Source organism: Ictalurus punctatus, chromosome 9, assembly GCF_001660625.3.
Source record: "Ictalurus punctatus breed USDA103 chromosome 9, Coco_2.0, whole genome shotgun sequence".
Taxonomy (NCBI): domain Eukaryota; kingdom Metazoa; phylum Chordata; class Actinopteri; order Siluriformes; family Ictaluridae; genus Ictalurus; species Ictalurus punctatus.
In genome coordinates, this window is record NC_030424.2 from 19,445,001 (window position 1) to 19,467,218 (window position 22,218).

General features: G+C 39.4%; 1 protein-coding gene across 2 annotated transcripts in view; it reads left to right on the forward strand.

Annotated features, from left to right (window-relative positions):
- The window catches only part of supt3h (SPT3 homolog, SAGA and STAGA complex component), a 91,798-nt gene that overhangs the window by 25,777 nt on the left and 43,803 nt on the right, over positions 1–22,218 (forward strand). For both annotated transcript variants that reach the window (XM_017476552.2, XM_017476551.3), the window contains exon 3: positions 20,975–21,059. In XM_017476552.2, the coding sequence (XP_017332041.1) occupies positions 20,975–21,059 (85 nt within the window). The remainder of the gene's footprint in view (positions 1–20,974; positions 21,060–22,218) is intronic.

The following is a 22,218-nucleotide window of genomic DNA, read 5'->3' on the forward strand; positions in this document are numbered from 1 at the left end:
TGTGTACGGATAGTAAATATGTTGCGATCTGTATCAGTTTGATACTGCATCGATTTGAAATGTTCGGATACTCGGTATTTAGGAGCTGTTATTTATAAAAGCCACTGACATTATGGTGTGTTTAGTCATGTGAAGTTTTTTGGATGTTGCTTGTGTGTGTGTGTGTGTGTGTGTGTGTGTGTGTGTGTGCGTGCACGCTTAACAGAAAGCCCATGAGCTCACAGCAGCTCTGCTCTATTTGCCATGTCTTTAAACCAGTGGCTTTAGCTAATATGGTGCAGAGGCCTGTGTTAACATGTGGTAGCGTTCAGAGGGAGCACACTTCAGTGTAATTCAGGTCCGTCTTCTTCCTAACTGCAGGATCTGGGAGCACTTCGAGGTTTTGGCAGCTTTTCCTCTAGTTTTTCAGAAGCTACATTTCTGGCAGCTCATCTCGAATCTATGATGTAAAAAACGTGCATGAAATGAAAGCGGATAGTGGCCTTGTAAAAACCGGGCAAGCCTAACCGGCAGGTACAGAAGTCCATGAGATCTTACCTATATTTATCGTTTATTGAAAAATATATATATATTATGGAAAAAAAAAAAATCCAAAAAGCAATAACAACAAAAAATACCCCCAAAACTAAAAAGCATACATTTAGAGGACGTACTGCTTCGTAGGATTATTCCTTTATTCCACTAATAAATAATTGGTCATTCTAAAAGTTTTTATAAAGGTGCTATTTTCAGTAATGTATAAAGAAAAGGGAAGGCTGACCCAAGCTCCGTTTCTGTGTGAAGTTCAGGATTTCCCTTGCGAGTCATTGTTTTTGCATATTCTGAGTGGTTAGCAGTATTCAAATAAGAGGTGCAACTGGTCACCTTTCACGGCAAAATTTCATTTGGATTATATTCAAACTCTCATTCAAAATCAATGTAACTTGACGCCAATGTAAACTACAAGGAGACAGGCGTTAAATGGCACTTTTAGAGCCACGCTGTCACAGTGTCCATAAATAATGGCACATGGAAATAGAAGAATCTATTTGCCAATTGTACAGAGTACATAGAGTGCTTTGACTTTGCAAATTAGCTACATGCAGCAACATAACCAATGCACACATGCATCCTGTCATGTAACACATAATCAATCAAAATGAAGAGTGTCGTGAACAAATACAGAAGCTATAAAGGTGAAGCAGCAGTGTGTTTTGAACCCACCAACTGGCTGATTTGGTAGATCTCTTGTACCTGTAGTCACCTTTAAATCTCCTGTGTAAGGAGTGTCTAATTGTCTTCATTAGGATTGATTTGAATGCTTTTTAAAAGAGAAATAGTTTCATTTTTCAGTAGGATAAAGTGAGTGTGTGTGTGTGTGTGTGTGTGTGTATATATGTGTGTGTATATACAGAGAGAGAGAGAGAGAGAGAGAGAGAGAGATAGATAGTGTGTGTGTGTACCAAGGACTGTATTAGTGAGTTGCATTCCTTTTATTGTCACATGTAGCAAAAGTAAGTCCTTTCCTCAGTCTTCTAAGTGGCTAATCTTTGCAGAAAATTCATGACTATGTACAAGAGTGTAGGGTTTTCAGATCTGTTGAACAAACAGATTTGGCCCTGTAGAAATCAATAAATTATTATTATATTTTTAAACGAATTTCGGTCAGAGTTTCACACTCTCACAATTATTTTTGCATCGTATAGTAATTATACTGAAATACAGGTGTGGACTAATGAAACATTTATTAGCTAGTCCAGCAAGGATGTAAAAACTCCAGTGTGCTGCACAGTCCCATGTTTTAGGTGTCTGGAATCTTAATTCATGGGTTTAAAAAGTAGTAGCTGAGGTAATGTGATGACGCATGCTAGAAATGGTTTTTATTGCGATTGATTTGATTATGACTGTGATTTTTTTTTTTTTTTAAATAAATGAAAATTTTATATATATATATATATATATATATATATATATATATATATATATATATATATAGAGAGAGAGAGAGAGAGAGAGAGAGAGAGAGAGAGAGAGAGAGAGAGCACATGAACAAGACAGTCTTTTATAGCAAGAACTGTGTTTAATGTGTTCGGTTCATTTCATTATCACATGTAACAAAAAACAGCATTGTTTTTTTCACAGCATTCTGAATGGCATATTTTTGCACATTAATTCGTGACAAATTTGTTAAAACCAGCCAGATGTCTTCCGCTGCCTTCTTCAGATCAGCTCTAGAGATTGAAAGGGCCATGACACGACTTTTAATTCTTGCCTTCAGTTCCTTCACAAAGAATTGTTCTGGTGATTTTTGCTTTGTGTTTGTTGTAGGATACACACACACATTTCATTTGCTTGTTTGTAAAAGCAAGAGTGTAAAAATAGGTCAATGCTTTCTATTCTTCCTTTCAAAAACAATTTGGGGGTTGGGGGTGCAAACTTTTGCACTCATCTGTAACTGAGTCTTTCAAATATCGGGAAAAATTGCAGTGGCATTGACAGTGATATGACAGTGTTTAATGTAACCTTGATTTTCCGGAGTTCGCATTGCCAGACCCGTACAGCCTTCACCAGCAGACAGCAATCTGGAATCCGTCTTAAAGAAAGGAAGTACGGAAATGTTCCGCTGACGCATTGTACACAGAGTGTGCCCAGACGTCACTCACACTGTGATGGACTGATCTAAATGCTCTGCGCTGTCAGTCAGTCATTTTTCACCCACGTGTGATGGCCAGAGTTTCCACACCAAGTGACTCCACTGTGAAGTTGATATATTTGCACACAGATGAATGCGTATTTTATCTCACGTTATCTGCAGTAATGGTTCAGGCCAAAGATATCAGCATGTCAGTATTTGTCAAACCTCACACCATTATGAGCCCTAACTGAACCATTGTCTGAGTTCTGTATGCTTTCTATTGGGAGGCATATTTATTTGAGTAACGCTACGATAATAATTGCTGTCAATATAAATGCCTTGATCATGTGCTCTCAGTCAGAGCCACAGAAGCTGGAGCGAAGAGACAGAGCCGTGCATGATTACTCCGAGTTAGAATTTCAAAGCAGGAGTAATGTATACAGCTCCTAATTAATTGAGTCTGGTAATATTTATCCCCAAGTCTGCAGCAGCGACTGCACTAGGCATGTGGTTGGAAGGATCTAGCTCCTTAGTGAACTCCTTCATGAACAATGTCTCCTTATTAGTGGCTTCGGAGCCATTTAACACAGCTACAAAAGTATAGGGTTTTAAGTCGGACAAATAATGATAATGTTAACGATAGAGTACTTATTGATCACATACGGTACAGTGAAATTCTTTTCTTCGCATACCCCAGCATGTTAGGAAGCTGGGGTCAGACTGCGGGGTCAGCCATGATACAGCGCCCCTGGAACAGAGAGGGTTAAGGGCCTTGCTCAAGGGCCCAACAGTGGCAGCTTGGCATCGCCGGGGCTTGAACCCCCGACCTTCCGATCAGTAACCCGGAGCCTTAACAGCTCCCATATAGATTTGACTCTGTTTTTATATTGTATAGAAATCAAGAAATTATTCAATTTATTTTTGGGAGATTATTTGAGCTTGTGTAATAATGCTTCTGAGCAGCACTACAACTTGGCTATTATTTTCCTAACACAATTATTTTTGTATTATATAAGAAATATCCTGAAATGCAGGATGGACAAATAATACATTCATGATCTAGCCCACCAGGCAAGTGAAATCTCCAGTGTGCTTCTCAGTGTCGTGGTTTGGTTACCTGGAAATCTAATTCACTGCACTAAAAAGTGGTAGCAAATGTAATGTAATAACGCATGACGAGATGGTTGGTTGGTTAATCGTTAGCTAGTTAGCTCCCGATGTAGCCCACTGTGTTTGCGACCTCGCCAAAAAGTTAGCTAGTCGTTAGTGAGTATTTCAGCTACAGTGTCCTCACATTGTTAGTAAAAGTTTTCTTTGAGATTTCTTTCCTTTCGGTATGTTGAAACCATGTTGAAAGTACCTATCCTCTCCTGATAAAAGGTTTTCATGTAGGCTACGTACATGTACATCGTTTTTGCGACTATTGGCGAATGTTTCCGCTATGACCTATGGTGTCCTCGCATTATAAGTAGAAAAATATTACTCAAGTCTTGCTAATATATATATATTTTTGTCCTGGTACGTATAACTGCAATGTGTGACGGCATGTTGTGTGAGAAGGAGAGGTATGTCACTGCTATGCACTGTAAGTTGTTTTGCTCGCTTTTGTCAGTGTTTCCATATTGTGTAAATATGGACTATGTATGTAACCTTTGTGCATACAATGAATCCACCTTGTAGAAATCATTCCATCATCAGTCAGAGTGTGCCTTGGCTGATGTGTATAGTGCCTTACGTTTAAATACGTTTTTAAAAAAAAAACAAAAAAACTTTGATATAGATTTTTATTTTATGACTTCTACATTATCGAGTCAGTACAAAAACATTTTAGATTCCCAAACATTAGTTTTCCAGCACAAAATTAAATGTCAATATGTCAGTAAAGAAAGCAGCATATTATGTGATAGAACACTTTTTAGACAAAAACACAATGAAGGCTGCTGGGTTTTGCTGCAAAAAATAAGAAGCAAGTGCGACAGTCAACGTCTCCAGAAGAACCGTGTCTGGTTCTGCAAGATGCTCAATAAAACTTACAGCTCCTTTCCTTATAAAACTGTAGAAACTGTACCTGAGACTACAAATTTTTTTTAAAGCAAAAAGTCGCCACACCAAATACCGACTTTGTTTCATTTATTACTGTTCACTGTTCTTTATAGTATTTTTTTCATTGTAGGAATTATCAGTTAATTAATTATTAAAAATCATTATTTTTGTAGGTATCTTTGCTCTGCAGCATTTCTTTGCATGTGCCTAAGACTTTTGCACAGTACGGTACATACCAAAAAACAAAGTCATTAGGAAATAGGGTTTATTTTCTTCCTCTGGTTCTTCAACGAACTTGTCCACTGGGCAAATAAGAATAAAACAGTAATAACCCAGACACAAAATCTTAAATGATTTTTTTTTTCCCCCCGGCATTATATTTTCGGGTTGTCTGTCTGTCCACCTGAGATTCTCCTTAGCACGATATCTCAAGAACGACTGGTTGAATGTTTGTAGGATTTAGATGGAAGTATCATTGTGACCAGCACATGAACTGATTCGATTTTGGAATTGATCCAAGCAGCGTCAAGGTCACAGCAAGGTTAAATGAAATACTTTTTCTTTAATAGTTTCCTTCATGTTTGAAGTATATTTTAAGGGTATTTCTGTCATACACATTACTTACAAGAAGGAGTAGACTTTTTGGTGGTGGAGACATCCCAGTCAACGCTGTTGGTTTTTTTAAACCAATTTACCCACTACATTTTCTTACAATACTAGAAAGAATTGAAACAGTACACATTCTAAAGTAGCGTCTTGAGTGAGGCTGCACTTGTTAAATAGTCAGAGGTGTAATGTGTATAGCTTCTGAGATGATGTGGTTATGATTGAGCATGGTGAGATGGTAATGACAGTCTGGCTGAGCTGCTGAATGACCTCACCACACACTCTCCGGTGCCTTTTAACACAAGTCTCTCATGTTTCTTTGGAAACGACTATTCTTTGCTTTGGCAAACGAAACCGGTCATTTTCATTAATAAACAAGTAAATAATTCACATTTTTCTTCCCTTCTCATGCTTGGATTATGTAAGTTTCTGTCTGCTCATACATCAAGTCTGAAGTTCATATCAGTAGGACATGAGGTAACATCGTGGTCTCACGGCTGGAAATTTGTAGGAATTTGCAGGAGGAAATTTTATCCGAAAGGTTACAAATGTTTGTAGTTGGAACGATGGGTGTAGTTAGTGTTTGTAGGTTGTTGTTTTTTTTTGTGTGTGTGTGCAAAATTGCTCTAAGAATGCCTGTGAATTCTGTGTTAGATTTGTTTGGAAGAAAAGCAGCTTACGGGAATCGTGGCTATATTTTTCCTAAGTATACTCGATAAATGGTGTTTCTATGGCTATTAACCACCGCGCACATGTTTCTGTAGACTTTCCGATGACAAGCTACTCGTCGGAGTGCTGCTGCTGAGGCCCTCCGCTGATGAAAAGGAGCAATATAATCATAAGCCCCTTAAGACACGAGCTAATTGCAGTAATAATGCTGAGGCTGGGGCTTGGGGGAACAGAGAGTCTTCCTCCATGCTGAAAGAAGGCATGTTACTCTGGCCAGCTCTGTGGCCCTGTGGTTTTCTGTCATCTTTCCGAGTAAATCTCCTCTCAACCCCCCTCTCCCTATGGTCACTGAGCTGTCAGATTATCCCCAAAGCACACTTCTACCATCAGCCGTTTCTTTCTGCTCCTACCCTTGTGGTTTCTGCCTTCAGAGTGCTGCATGATTATAAAGGTCAGTATTAAATGGAAATCGTACACATGTGCAGGTTTGCTTTTAAGACCTTTGGTCTCTGGCAAATTATCAGCCAAAACCATAGCACCTTTTCCCACTTAAACTGGTGAGCCAGTGTGTTTTAGGTCAAAGCTTTCTAGGAACTGGAGACATGCTCGAAAAAGTAAGTGTGTGGGTTGGTGGGTGTGTTGGGTGGGCGGGTGTGTGTGCTAAGAGACTGCGTCTCCTTCAGTAAAATTGCACTATTAAATTAGGAAAAAGCAACATTTATTAAGCTGGTTTACATAACTAAATTAAGTTACAACTTAAATGAGTCAAGGTAATCAGTTTTCTGAAGTTACATGAGTAAACTTGACAGCTGAGGAAACAGGGGTTTCGCATTCAGGAAACGTGGTTCCTGTTCTGAATATCCTCACATATATGTACTTTTTTTTTCTTTCATTTGTATTTGATTTGTATTTGAAGAATTGTTTTGATTCACAGAGCGTCCAATACAAGACTAAATCCTAACATTAGTGAGATTTTATGGAACTGAGATTAGTGAGATTTTATGGTGATTTCAAAAAGGATTTACAAAGATGTAAGCCATTACATTTATTCATTTGGCAGACAATTTTATCCAGAGGGACTTACGCTTGGAGAATACGGTCCACATTTCAAGGGATGACCGCAGCAGAATTGATGCAGAAGTAAAAATCTGCAAGTGTGAGATAGTTGTAGAAATAACAGAAGAAGCAGCAACTAAACTTTTACCAGTGAAAAGCCATACACTCTTAAAGTGTTCCTCAAGGCTTCTTTGGATAGTTAATGGTTCTGAAATCCATACTTGAAGCCATTTTTTTTTTTTTAAAGGAAAGCTCTACATTCTTATAAAATGAGTTCCTCAAGTGTTCTTTAGATAATTAAGAGGTTCCATCTGAAAGTTTTTTTTTAATGGAAAGCCCTGCACTCTTTACTGAGGTTCCTCAAGATTCATTCTTAGATTACTAATGATGTTCTTGAAACCTTTTGTCAATAAAAAGCTGTACCCTTTTAAATGGATTCCTTAAGAGTTTTCTTCCTCTCAGATTTCTTCTACAAAGATGCTCTGCTTTATTTATATATATATATATATATATATATATATATATATATATATATATATATATATATATATATAAATATAAAGTTTTTTTCAATTAATAAAAAATCTCTACACACTTAAAAAACTGCTTCCTCAGGGGTTCTTTGGAAAGTTTGTAGATTCATAGAGAGGTTCTACTTGAAAAATTTTCTTAATGAAAAGTCCTACCTCAAGAGTTTTTGGTTAGTTGGCAGTTCTTGGATTCATAAAGAGGTTCTATTTGAAACCTTTTCTCTATAATAATAATAAAAAAGCTCTGCAGTCGGCTTCTTTCGAAGTTTAGGTTTTTAATAAGGTTCTATTTGAAACCTGAAATTTCTATTGAAACTTTTTCTATGAAAAGCCAAACACTCTTTAAAAAAAAAAAAAAAGTTCCTCAGTGGTTCTTTGGCTAGTTGGGGATTCTTAAAGTTTATAAAGATGTTCTCCGAGAGAAGCTATACCGTCTTAAAAACAGGTTCTTCAAGTGTTCTTTGGATAGTTACAGGCTCTAAATAAAAGCTTTTATAGTTCTTCTAGAAGGATGCCTTGCAGAACCCTTAACCTTTAGATGGAACCTTATTTTTTAAGCACTAATGACAAAGCAGTCAGGAAAACTACAAATTATAGCCCTAATACCTAATAATACACAATAATAACAGTAAATAAGTAGCAGTGTATATATAAGCAAAACTCTAGATGTACTTATATTATGTGTTTTTCTACTCAGGTGGTTGCTATGCAAATTCTTTGTTACAAGCAGATGAGTTACTACTATTTGCTTTATTAAATCGTTTAGAAGCGTTACACTTATTTATCCATTTTACTTAAGTATCATCTTGATAGAAAATGCTTAATAGGATTATCCTCCGATTTTGATTGGTCAAGTTTTTACTCTCACACGGTCTCAAAAGCGTTGTGGTGGGTGTTTGCTATTTACATATACTATATTTTGCGGACTTTTTACTGTTTGCGTTTTTTATTTCCCATAATCTTTTCCAAGAAAATGTTGTTGCTAAGGCCTAGAAAATAAATGCCAGCCAGCTGTGCTATAGTATTTTTAGACTTGCTTTTAGGCACAGCGAGATGCTTATTTTGTTTGAGCACCACGTTAGATGTTATGGTGCTGCGTTTCTCAGTGTGTCCCCCATGTTCCGGTTCTGCGCTGCATAATTGCAGGTTACTATTCATATCTAATCTGAAGGACTAGGCTAAAAACAAATGCAGGAATAGAGCCGTTTTTCTGTTTTAATCATATGCACTGAGAGTAATTTGTTTTATGAAAAAGCAGAGCACACTGTCTTGTGTGGCCCGTGTGTGCCCCTTTTTTTTGTTTTGTTTTGAGTCTCATAAATGACTGTGACTCTGTCATAACCACTCAGTTCAAAAGGAAATTCCCGTGCAACACTCAGAGTGACTCGCCTCTCCTCGTTTTCTAATTTGGTAATGATTCAGCTTCCTGGCTGCCTGATGCCTGTCCGAGTCGGTTTGGAGTGAGATGGAAGAGTTTGGGGGAGCGTACGGGAGGTGGAGTACGTTTCGGGTGTTGTACTGAGGGTAGCCCGGGCGAGGATGTGATTGGAGCAAATGGCTTCAGCTAACTCTGCTTGCGCTTCACACATATGGAAGCACTCTGCAGGCTGAGAGGATAAAGACTGGCAGTCTTAGACAGAAGCTCCTTAAACAGGCCTTGGCTGGAGCTAGGGGACCTGGGATCAGCTTTCTGCTGTTGTCATGTTGCATGGGCTGCAATATATAATTAGCGGAGGGGAAAAAATATTTGCAGAACACAGAGTGCCTCATCCAGTTTTTTTTTTCATTCAGGGTTGGCATTACAATGGCATTTGATTTGCTTGGGGGGGGGGGGGGGGGGGGACTCCAGACGCTAGTATATGCTGGTTCCTTATTTTTTGAGAGCAGAACTATATGTTCCATTTGCTTTTCATCTCACAGCTCTGTATTTGCATTGAATGCTGATGGGGGACAGCAGAGTGTACATAACCTGAAAGAATCTGACGTTATCCCAACATCCCTCATATTGTGCTGCCTGGCTCCATTTTTGTTAGGTAAAACGCTGTACTCAAATGAAATGGGATGGGAGTCTAATGGTGTATAGGATCAGAAAGGCACCCACCCCAGCGTAAGGCACCCACCCCACCTCAGCAGGTGCTTGTGCATTTGTCCCTCAGGATGTGGCTTTCTCTTGGGCCAATTGTTCTAAACAAGAGAAACAGGTCGTCCATGAAAAAGGAAACAAGGCTTGTCGTACGTGTTCAGTATTTGAGGTTGAAAAGTGCCCTCCCTTCACCATAGTGGCTCTAAAGGTCAGCTCGCACCTACTAGAATCTGCTCCTGGTTCTGTCTGTATTAATATTTAAAAACCAAATTAATAATGTTTTTACTATTCCCACAAAAATTTGCATTTCTGGAAAACTGTAGGCCAAGCATCTTCCTTCTCAGGGCATCAGAGTTCAGGACTAGGTCAATTTTGTTTATACTTTCATTTAGTTTAATTAAAAAAATGATTTTTCCAATGTTTTGAAAAAAGCACAATTAGAGAGCAGCCTGGCAGCGCTACAGCGATTGTTGTTCAGTATCTACTTTACCAGATGGCTAGAACAAGTTTCTTCTCTGTAAGGGTGTGGTTGCAAAACGGTGTTTTTAATTCACTTGTTAAACCCTTAATGACCAATATGATCGTGAAAGAGCTCTCACTGTCGCTCTAACTGGGGACATTTTCATGTGAAATTGTTTTATGAACCCTTTATACAACTCACTCATTTATCGAAGCAGTTTCTTGAGATTTACAAGGACAATTGCAGAAAACCAGACTCCATAACAGGAAAAATGTAGTTAAACAAAAAATTCCCCATGAACAGGGCGGTTAAACCAGACTCTCGAAATATACCATCGACAGAAGCTGTGGTCGGGTTTAAATGCTGTTTTTGCGTTTTCTTCAGTCTACCAATACCAACCATATCCTGTTATTGCAGTAATGGCCTTTTTATTGGAGTGTGACTGATAGGAGTGAAATGTAGATTTCCTTTTTCCTGACCCTGATTAAAACATATGTCGCTCCGAAACACGATTAGGCTTGATCCTGAGCCACGGACAGTGTGTGCCACCTTATTAGTGGTATTGAATAGTGAGGCGGTGGTCGTGCGGGTGGTGCTCGCACCCTAATCTTGCTATTTGCTGTGGTCTTGTGTTGGTCTATGGTTTGGATCTTGTGGTGCTGGTTTTTTGAGCAGGCCTGCGCACTAAATGCTTCACTCCCTTTCCTTGTAATTTTCGGCACACAAAACATGCATGAGATTTGAGCAAAATGCTAAATAAATGTTGATTTACAACCAATAATTTCACCACCTAAGCAGAGTGAAGATAGAGAAAGTACCCAGCACAGATGACCAGAATGGACAGTCTGTTCGACCAAACACTTACATGTGGCTCAAAGCTGTATCTAATAAAGCCTGGGTTTTTCCAGATCAGAATGCTTCAATGATTCAGTGTACCAGCTTGACTAGACTAAATTTGCTATATCAGTATATCGATAATGGGGTCAAAAAAAGATGCTAGTGGAATCATCATTTAAAAATCCAATTTACAAAATAATCTTTAAAAAAAAAATTTGATTATACCAGCATTCCTGTGGTCATTACACCGATCGGCCATAACGTTAAAACTACGTAGGTCCCCCTTGTGCCACCAAAACAGCTCTGAGCCATCGAGGCATAGACTCAGTATCTGGTATCTGTGTCTGTTAGCAGCAGGTCCTTTAAGGCCTTTAAGTTGAGAGGTGGGGCCTCCATGGATCTGACTTGTTTGTCCAGCACATCCCATAGATGCTCGATCGGATTGAGATCTGGGGAATTTGGAGACCTTGAACTCTTTGTCATGTTCCTCAAACCATTCCTGAACAATTTTTGCAGCGTGGCAGGGTGCATCGTCCTGCTGAAAGAGGCCAGTGCCATTAAGGAATACCGTTTCCATGAAGGGGTGTACTTGATCTGCAACACTGTTTAGGCAGGTGCTACGTGTCAAAGCAACATCCACATGAATGTGTTTCCCAGTAGAACATTGCACAGAGCATCACATTGTCACCACCAGCTTCTTTCTATAGTACATCCTGCAGCCATCTCTTACCCAGGGAAGCGACACACACGCACCCGGCCGTCCATGTGATGCAAACGTAAATGTGATTCATGTTATTCATTCACTGTGTCACCGTCTTTGATGTTTGATGCACTGTCCATGATGAGGCCCAGTGCTGTATTTGCTTTCTCACAGCGTCAAGCTCCATGGTTCCTGTCTGTATGGAGTTTCTGTGCATGTTCTCCCTGTGCCTGCACGGGTTTCTCTCTGGGTTCTCGGGTTTCCTCCCACCTCCCAAAAACATGCTGGATTGACTATGCTAAATTGCCCCTAGGTGTAAATGAGTGTGATGTTTTGTGTGTGTTGCTTTGTGATGCATTGGGTGTATCCCCACATCACGCTTGGTGTTCCCGGGACAGGCTCCAGATCCACCGCAGCCCTAACCAGGTTAAAGCGTTTTTATTTTTGTTTTAGAGATCTCATACAATAGATTTACATGCATCCAAGGTCAAAGAACACTTTAATGTACACACAATTTAAATTGCAGCATTAGCTGCCCCCCCCCCCCTCCCCAAGTGTCACAAAGACTCGTTCAATGATCTGTTCTAACAGATTCGTTCTAAACTCCTCCTTTCAGCGAGCATATTCTGCTCTGATTGGTCAGATGTAACAGTCTTTTGTGATTGGTCTACCGCTGTCAGCTTGTCTCAAAGAAAACTCCCACTACCATAACGAGTATCGGCTACGTCTGTTAGCGAGCAGCCGATGAAGACCAGAGGCGGGTTTTTTTTGTAACAAACCTACGTAGGTTTGTACAGGAACTAAGTCTGGAATTACTAACGACTCGTTTCAGCTGTTCAGAATCGGTTCCTTCTTTTGGGAGTCAATAACGCTGTTTGTCGTATGCTTTGATTTTTGAAACTTTGCAGACTTTTTTTACGTTCACAAACAGCTATATAACACACTACATGAAAGGTGATATTTGAAAAAACATAATAGGTGCTCTTTAATTGTTGTTGCAAATATTGCCAGTGTATAAAAATTATAAGATAGACATGGACTTCTAATGGGAAGCAGAAATACTGCACTTCAGCTCAGACCACGCTTTTCCATCAACAATGTTGATAACTGAGCCATGATTTTATAAGATTAAGCTAATCTTTTCAAAATAAAAAGAGGACGAAGGAAAAAATATCGGATACCCTATCAGGTTTAACGTTAATGTATTTTTAACACCGCAAAAGCCTCTTTATCTCTCTACAAACACAAGACGCTTTAATGTGATTAGGAGAGAGGGAGAAAGCTCACGTCAGTAATCACTATTTGTCTTCATTATGTGGTGGTGAGCGAGCCACTGAGCTGCAGGTAGCATGTGTTTATGATATAGCCGTCCTCCAGGGGTTTTCTGGGCAGGACAGTGGGGGTCACATGTTGTCCAGCACCCAGGCCCAGCTGGTTCTCTGCACTTTTTTTTTTTTTGGACAGTTGGCATGACCTTTTCTTTCTGTTTTCTTTCTGTGATGTGGTGCTGTTTAAATCCCATTATAAATCGCATGCTAAATCACTAATGACATACTGTTTTAAATTATTCAGAAATTGATTTTGTACATTTGTAGACATGAATGTGAAAAAACAAAGCAATTTCATCTCTGCTTTGAAGTATTCCCCTTTGTTGAAGAGCTTTAATGATCCATCAAGGAATTAATCTGTAAGGAATAAAACATGACAAGGCTAACTTTGACAGGAAAATAATAAATGACAAGGTGGTCTAATAGTGTACAATTTACATTATATGGCCAAAGGTTTGTGGACACCTGACCATCACACCCATATGTGGTTCTTCCCATTTGGAAACACACAGTTATCTAGAATGTCTTTGTATACTGTAGCGTTACAATTTCACCTCACTGGAACTAATGGGCACAAACACATCCCAGCATTACAGTGCTCCTGTGCATAAAGCTAGGTCTGTTGTTGGCCAAGGTTGGTGTGGAAGAACTTGAGTGGCCTGCGCAGAGCCCTGACCTCAACCCCACTGAACCCCTTTGGGATCAACTGAAAAGCTGACCTTTCAGTGTGCCAGGCCTCCTCGACCGACATCAGTGTCTGACCTCACTAATGCTCTTGCGGCTGTATGGACAAATCCCCACAGCCACGCTCCAAAATCTAGTGGAAAGCCTTCCTAGAAAAGAGGGCATAATTATAACAGAAGGGGGACTGTGACTGGAATGGGATACCCAAAAAGCACATATGGATCTGATGGTCAGGTGTCCACATACCTTTGGCCTTATAGTGTAATATATTGGGAAATCCATGAAATTAGTTAGTTTCTGTTATCACTTACTGTCACTCCCTTACCAGATTGACATTTCTCCCTTTCTTGAAGGTGGTGGTAATAATAATCATAATAATAATAATAATAATAATAGTTGTTATTATTATTATTATTATTATTAGTAGTAGTAGTAGTAGTAATAATCATCATCATCATCATCATAATGATAATAATAATAATAGTAGTAGTAGTAATAATAAAAATAATAACAATGAAATGCAACTTGTTACGTTACAGAGAAACTGCACTCAGTCCTTAGACTTTGCTGTGATGGGAATCTTATTGACCATTCCAAAGCACTGACACTGGAGACTCCTTCCATAAATTAAATAAACATCTCCTTACAGAAAACTTCATTCCAATAATTACACATTTTCTTTGTTAAATACTACATTTGAAAAAAATCTATTTACTATCTGACTTTTACTGTATGGAGTCTCCAACGTATAAGTCCCAGTGAAGGAGTTGTTACTATAGAAACAATAACATATTACAACAAGTGCATTAATATAAATATAATGTCATATAAATCTAATATTAAAAACAAACAAACAAAACAAATGAATCGATACTTTCTGACCAATCAGATTCACGAATTCAAAAGTGCTGCAGTATAAAAAGTGAGGCGAATACTTTGATGTAATTTGCTGCGTCAAAGCATAATGTATGTCGCTAATATTCCAAGCTCTGAATACTGTACCACTCTCATCTCCGCTGTGTTTGAGCAGACAAAGTCAAATAAGCGGAGTGTAATAAGTGCTGAAGGTCTCCGTATCGCCTGCCAATGCATTGAACAAAATAACAAACTCTGCCTTCAGTTATGACGGGGGCTGCTTCAGCTGTTTATTTTCCTGGACAGCCTCTGCCTATAACATTATGGATTTAAACCTTAAATGCATACCTCGAGGCGCTAGTGCCCTGTGACCTCTTTTCTCCCTCTCTACCTCTCGCACTTAAAAATAAAACTGCATTAAGCTCTGTAGAGTTGCTTAAGCTTTGTTATTAATTAATTAACTTATACCAAAATGCCCAAAATGCCACAAAACAAAAAAACCCAAAATACTTTGTGGTTTCTGTTAGTGAATTGTATAATGTTTGACTCAGTGTGTGTGTTTGTAGTACAATCTGTTATCATGGCTCATGGTTCATTTTGTGATGCGTACATTTGTACATAGATAAGGACTGCACATAAAAAGATAAAGGCTTCAAATGTTTAAAATGCTTTATTTGCGGATCATTTTTTTTTATTACAACAGTGATACCCCAGTTGTCCCAGTGGAGCAATGAACAAGTTATCTGCTGCATTTGTTACTAGTGCATAAGCTACTTTTGAAAACTAATACGACATTTTTCATATTTTCATAACATCAGAGTTCCCTCTTACACCCGTATAGATCTGTGGATGTTTTTCCTGTCTCAGAATGCTCATTTCCCCGTATCAAAACTCAAGTGTGTTTTTGCAGATTGGAGAGGCCAGCTTCAACTGTCCCAAAATAGCCCAAGTCCAGCCCAGTCTAACCCCACCCTACCGCTATAAACGCCTCTTAGCCTGGAAAACTCCACAGCCGCTTCAAGCACAGACACACATACTGTAAATCCACTCCTCAATGGAAAAATCCTGCAGAAAGTGTTAACAATGGCTCCAACACAGAAAACTGAAATGAGCTTGAACTACTCCCATAGAGAAGACATCATTAATATCCTAGTTACCTCTACATGATTCACAGATCTTCATGTCTACAGACTGAAAAGACTTCTTTTGCTTTATTAACAGTCAGGGGAAAGAAAATGCATAGAATAAGCAGCTTGACCATCAGCTATCATTAGCGTAAAAATGAAAATGACAAAATAACAGCAAAAATTCCACTAACGACCAAAAAAAAAAACGTGTTCCAGGAACGCTGATGTTTGTCTCCAAGGTTGTGACGTCAGAGGCCTGTCATTATGTTTCGCTGTATCTCACTCGTGTGCCAAAACAAGACTGCACTTCACTCACCAACCTACAACAGCGTCCGTAAAATAAACACGGCTTACCTTACCCAAGTTTATTTTGGGCTTGAAAATTGCCTCATTGACTAGTTTCTGTGCTTGCTGATGGACTCGGGATAACGCTTTACTGCCGTTTATCTAACTTCGCAAGTCTGAAGCTTCACATGAACGTTGTTTTTTTCTCTTTTTTTCCCCCTTTGCCTTAAAATAAAAATATTATTCTTTCAACTCTGCCCACATAAATGATTCACAAAGTGGCGATGCATCACCACGAAACCTCACGCATTTAAGGCTTTTCTTGCAAAAAAACAAGTGTTGCTCCGCTTCTCGGGTTGCGATCCTAATGAAATTATGGCGCAGAGTCTGCTGAAGGAATTGAATCATAATTCTTGTTGGTTAACCCTGAAACCATAATCCTGAGGATTTTGAGCTTTTTAAAATTAAGAATCATTAAGCTGTGAAGTTAATGTCACCCGACAATAAGTAGAAGGAAGCAGCGTCTTTAATTAACCAGTTCCACAAAATAAATTGGGTATATTAACAGAAAGCCAACGCTCATTTCTAGCGGTGCAAATGGACATTTCAGATGGAACGTGGCTGTGTGTGTGTGTGTGTGTGTGTGCGATTTCTGTAAATGACGTACACTGAAAATGTAAATGACGTTCATTTAGGTCACGTATGCGCCATAAATACTGTAAATATTCCTCAATGTTTTTCTAAGCTTTGTTCTTGTGTTGCTTGAGATTAAACCCTGGATAAGCCTTTTCCACTGGTTCCTACCAACTTGTTTGCTGCTTAAAATAACATTAGCGCCGATCTTCGAACGTATAAATTTAGACTGATTGTTTTCTGGTATCAGAAACGTTAGATGGCTGTGTTTACCCCGTTTCTAGGTTCGACTAGGCGGATGGTGACATGGAGAAAGGCAGAAGGAGGCTGTTGCTGCACCACAAGCTCATAAACATCAGCGTCCACTGTGCTGCGCGCACTTTGAACACAAAGCCCAGACCCAAACATGCAGCCCATTTTAGCAAACTAGCCGTTCTCTCTCGCAAGCTTTTGTTTAGCATCGTTTGTGCAGACCGACTCGTGCTGCCCATTGATGTAAACACACCGGGGCCACGGGCCAAACCAATGATCCTGCCTAGCTCAGATCAACATGCAAGGGATTATGAGCGTCTGCGCTGCACTCGTGTCTGTCTACTACTGTGACAGGAAGAGGAAAAACAGCATGTCAGACTCGCTGCATGTTCACAATTATGAGCCTGTTTATTACTCCATATATCTGACGAGTTATTTTCCTACTTGCCTTTATCCGCTCTGGTTTTGTATCAAGTGTGACATTGTATTTAAAAATGAAATTTATTTCTGAGTTGCAGTCGAGACAACATTTATTTAAAGCATTTTTTTGTGTGTGTTTTTTCTTCTTCTTCTTTCCAAATCCAGTCTGCAAACTTCCTATATGGCGACTGTTGTCTCGCTGGTTTCCTGAGCAAAACTAAACTGCTTTGTGACCAAACAAATGGAATAAATTACACAACTGGAGTAAATTACTGATTTTTCCTCTGGAAGCCATTTGGATTAAAATGTATTTATGTGAAGCAAAGAAATGAAACTGGGTTGTAATAAAAGTTAATTGACAGTGTTACGGTTGAGATATTCAATATCCAGATGTACCATTTTTCAAGGGTAGGTGAGTGTTCTTTTATTTGTCTTTTATTACCATAAAAGAAATTTTAAAAAATGATTAAAAAGAAAAACGAGTTGGTGGTCCTTAACGATATTTGTTGTGTTGCCAAAAAGTAGCTGCGCTTTTATAGGACCAATCTGTTGAACTGTAGTTATTGTATATCTTGACGATTTTAATATTTGCTAGTTTGCGTGCACATGGAGATTAAAGATTACAAATGGATTTTGAAGAGTATTGTATGAGTCAATAACGAGTAATATAAAGATCTATAGTTTTGGAAGTAAGTCATGCTTATGTGTGGGACAATTGGATTCGTCACCTCTGGCTAAATTCAGTTATTCAGGTCCATTAGTGAGTTTATTCTCATGGTTGAAATATTGTGCTTCTCATGGTAGTCTCTCTTAACTGCAGCGAGTCTGTGGCTGTTTAGCGGTTTGCACTTCCATTGGATGAAACCACTGTGTCGATATTAAGCACACTGAAATGTGGGAAGCTTTGGCAGCCACATTGTGGGAAAACTTGCGAATAAAGGAGTGTTGAATTTGTAAACAGCACTTTGGCCATGCGTAAGTGTATACCGACTAGCTTTAGTGACGTGGTATAAGTATGGCTGCTTGTGCTAATTGATGTGACTTTTCTTTTTATTAGTGGCGCATGACTTGAGCATAATTGTGTAAGTGGTGCGGTAGCAGCTCTTCAGTACTGACTTCCTGTTTTATCCTCACTTTCAAAAATAGCTTACTTTGCTGAAATTACATTGGTTATACGAGATGTTATGCAATAAAACTATCATCTTTAGATCATTCTTCAGAGCCAGTAGCTAAAGTCAAAATCACTATAGCGTTTTAACGAAGCTGGAGTCTGATTGCTACTGAAAACTGGATCCTAATTGCTACTGACAAGCATGAAGGTGCCATAGTACTGAAAACAACTTGACTGACAGCAGTTAAATCCCACCTTCTAAATGGCTGTGATGGAGATTGCTCGCTGCCCTTCACACTTCCAACACACTCACCAGCTTATTGTCAAGCTCTTCATAACCTGGGTCAGGTCGTTTAGTACTGGGAAAACACTTTAGGGATTAAGCTGAAAACCCGTTAGCCGTGTGATCACCTGGAAGCTTGATGTAGATTTGTATAAAACAGTGCAGCACAGTGGTCCGAGTGCTTGACGCATCTTCAGGAGCCCACCGTCACTGAGAATCCAACAGAGTGTAAATAAATCATGGCTTTTCTCTACACTTTGTTGACTAGTGCGACGCGAGTCGATCTCAGGCAGGTAGTTAGTACTCTCCTCTGAACATGTTTAACAGACAAAAGAATGATAGTCATGTGACCGCTGACCTCTCTGGGTTGATTTGGTGCATATACTGGCACTGTCCTGTGACTAGGGATGTCACGAGAACCGATACTTAGGCACCAAGTCGGTATCAACATTCTTAAAACATGACGGTACTTGTTTTTCTGGAGTAGTGTTGGTACCAATTTTATTGGAGGTACCGGGGTTGCAATTCTTCCGGACCTGATGTGGGCAGCACATATGTGCAAGTGTTTTAGTCGGTCCACAAGCGGTGGAGCAGAAGAACAACTATAAGCACACAGGAAAAACTGCAGAAGATGGCGACGAGTTTAGCGCCGCCCTGACTCGTTGAGAGGAAAGATGGTAAGAGTCAAATATGTAAATACTTCGCATTCGAGGCGGATGACAACAAACATATAATTGATGCTCTGAAACCGGTGTGTAATTTAATAAAATTTAATTTCTTTTATTTGTATACCACACCGTGGTATCGACTTTGGTATCGAGTATCATGTACTTTTGGTGGTATCGGTATCGACTACTAGATTTTTGGTATCGTGACATCTCTAGCTGTGACAGTTCACTTTTACTTTTATATATTTATTTATTATTTTATAATTTTTCTAAAATCAGATACAGATTTGGAGTGAATACCCCTGGGTGCTCTTAGAGACAGCCTTTTATTTTGGAAGTGTTTCTTCCTTCCTTCAAGCTGTAGTGCAGACATCTTAGGTTAAGGTGTTAATTCTGTGGTGCAGGCGTGCCAATATTTATGATTTAGCCAAGACATTTACAAAAGATTTTTTGACCTCGTTCTATATGGCGATGTAGGAGACATGAAAACGAAGTTTTACTGCTTTGCAAGTAAAGCATAGGTCAGACTAAAACGTGAGTTAAATTCATCTGGTGGGAATTTCACCGAAGGGGAAAGGACATGGGATGTGAAAGACTGATTTTGCAATCACTTAAGCTTTGCTCCTGCTTTACCTAGTCGAACTTTGACGTGCGGATTTGCAAACCTCGGTCTTGTGAGCCAGTAGAAAACAAAAAGATGATTTTGCATTTCTGTCTGGATAAACAAATTGCTCAATAACATAATCGCCGGGTAAAATGTAAGGTGTGTTGCTGTTAATATTTTCCTTTGGTATGTATCGGATAGGTCTATTTAATGTCTTTTTTTTATATATTTGTATATATCATATATAATTTTTTTTATTATATTGAACTATTTTGTGTTCCTGTATGCATGATAGTTTCCTTTCTTGTCAGTAATAAAAGTACAAAAGTGAGGTTTTTAGGTCTGTATACTTATTCTGTTATATAATGATATACTTTATTATTATGTGTAATATAATAAGGATGTGGACCTGAGTGCTGATCAGATATGCACTTGGGATTCTTTAATTCTGTAATAATTGGTAATAAATGGATAAAATGAGCTGAAAAAGTGAGCTGGTTGCTTATGAATCCAAACATTTCTGCAGTTAAGTATCAGTTCACCCACTCCATATTGTATCATTTATACTGTTAGCGTGGAGCCGTCCCGTCCACCAACATACGCTAGGGTTTTTGTGGTAAACTTGTGTTGTTGTTGTTTTTTTTTCTCCTCTGCCTGCTCGGATTTACTTCTTAGGAAAGTTGGTAACTCTGTGTGAAAGCCAGTTGCATCGTGTGCGTTCTTTAAAATGTAGCTTTTGGCTTTGTGAAGATTGTTGTTTTTCCTCAGTTGCCAATTAAGAGAATTTCTTTTATTATTGGCAGTGATTTAGCACGAGAGGTCGAGCTTCACTAGTCTTGGTGAAAGCTTGTGTAAGCTGGTGACTGTTGAGCGACAGGAGAGTCTAATGGGTGTGAATTGACAACGGTTAAATTAGGGGGGAAAATTGGGTGTGTGTGGGGGGGGGGGGGGGGGGGGGGTGCATCCAAGTAGCCGTTGAGAGTAGTGGAAGAAATGCATATTGACACAGAACTTCCTTTCAGTGATGCTGCTCGCTGAAATATCCCAGACTAGCTCTATAGCAGTCCAACACCACTGTTTAAGTATTTTGTCATATTTAAGAGTTTGTGTACTTTGTGTGTTGCAGGTTCGCACTGGGTGATTCTCGGAGACCCCTTCATGAAACCGCCGCCCTCGTTGAAGACATAGTGCACACGCAACTCATCAACATGGTAAGCTTATTTAACTGACGTGAGATGCTTGATCACACAGTTTTTGTGGACATTTTCGGCGTCGAACAGCCTCGTTATTCTCTTTCATGATCCTTTCGCTAGCATGCTTTTATGAGAACAACTGACGTGACACTCTAGAGCTGTTGCACTGCATGACAAAGTCGTTTTTACATTTTTGCATCTGGGAAATGGTTTAAGGCCACTCTGTAATTAAGTAAAAATAGTATCGAGAGCAAGCAACCTCGTTTCTCCGCTGCAGTACAGCGAGCATTCGGAAATGTCAACCGCCTCCCAAACTTTCCCAGCAGCCCTGCCCTGTGAAACGGGGATCACAGTCACCCAGAGATAGAAAAAAAAAACGGACAAAGTGAAGTAAATAACTCTGCTTTTTAAAGCTAAATGCTTTCATTGCTTAGATAAACACCGTTACGCCCAGACATGCACCTTGTCATGCGTTTACCGCAAGCACATGAAAATGCTGACTGTAGTGGCCTTCAGCCTCCCTCATCAAAGAAACCTCATGTGAAGCAACAGCTCTGCTGTTTACGTAGGGAATATCATGGCCAGAAATAATTAACCTTCACTATATTACCCTTCGTAATGGTGGGATCAGTGCAGTCCGGATTGTCAAAAGAGAAACGTGTCAGAGTTCCAAAGTTAGTACACCCGCAAAGAGTTATGTCCAAGACGGCCAAGCAGGCAGCCGTGACACACGCTGTAGTTTTAACCTTTCACCCCATAACTCCACGGTGCCCCGCCTTGCAACGAGGAGACAAGTAGCTCTTAACATTCATTGCTTTGACCTTTAGCCCACTGAGTCAGAGGGCTCTTAAATCAGGCCTCCGTGTGTGTGTGTGTGTGTGTTTGTACACTGCTGGGAAAAAAGACCATTCAGCCCCTCCATCCTGCAGCTGCAGAACCTTGTCTTCAGGCTCCGCTTCTCATTTATTCTCTCCCTGTTGTTAAACACACAGTAGCTATTTTTTGCTATTGTATGTGTTTTGCGTGTTTCTGTTTTTCCTCTCGGAGCCAAACCACGCTATGGTTTCTGAAATCGCTGTGGAAAAGCAGAGTTTAATATGAAATGTTTCAGGGCTCCAAGCCCATGTCATATCGAACATCATATTTACGCGTCATGCTATTGTCCCGCTGCTGTACC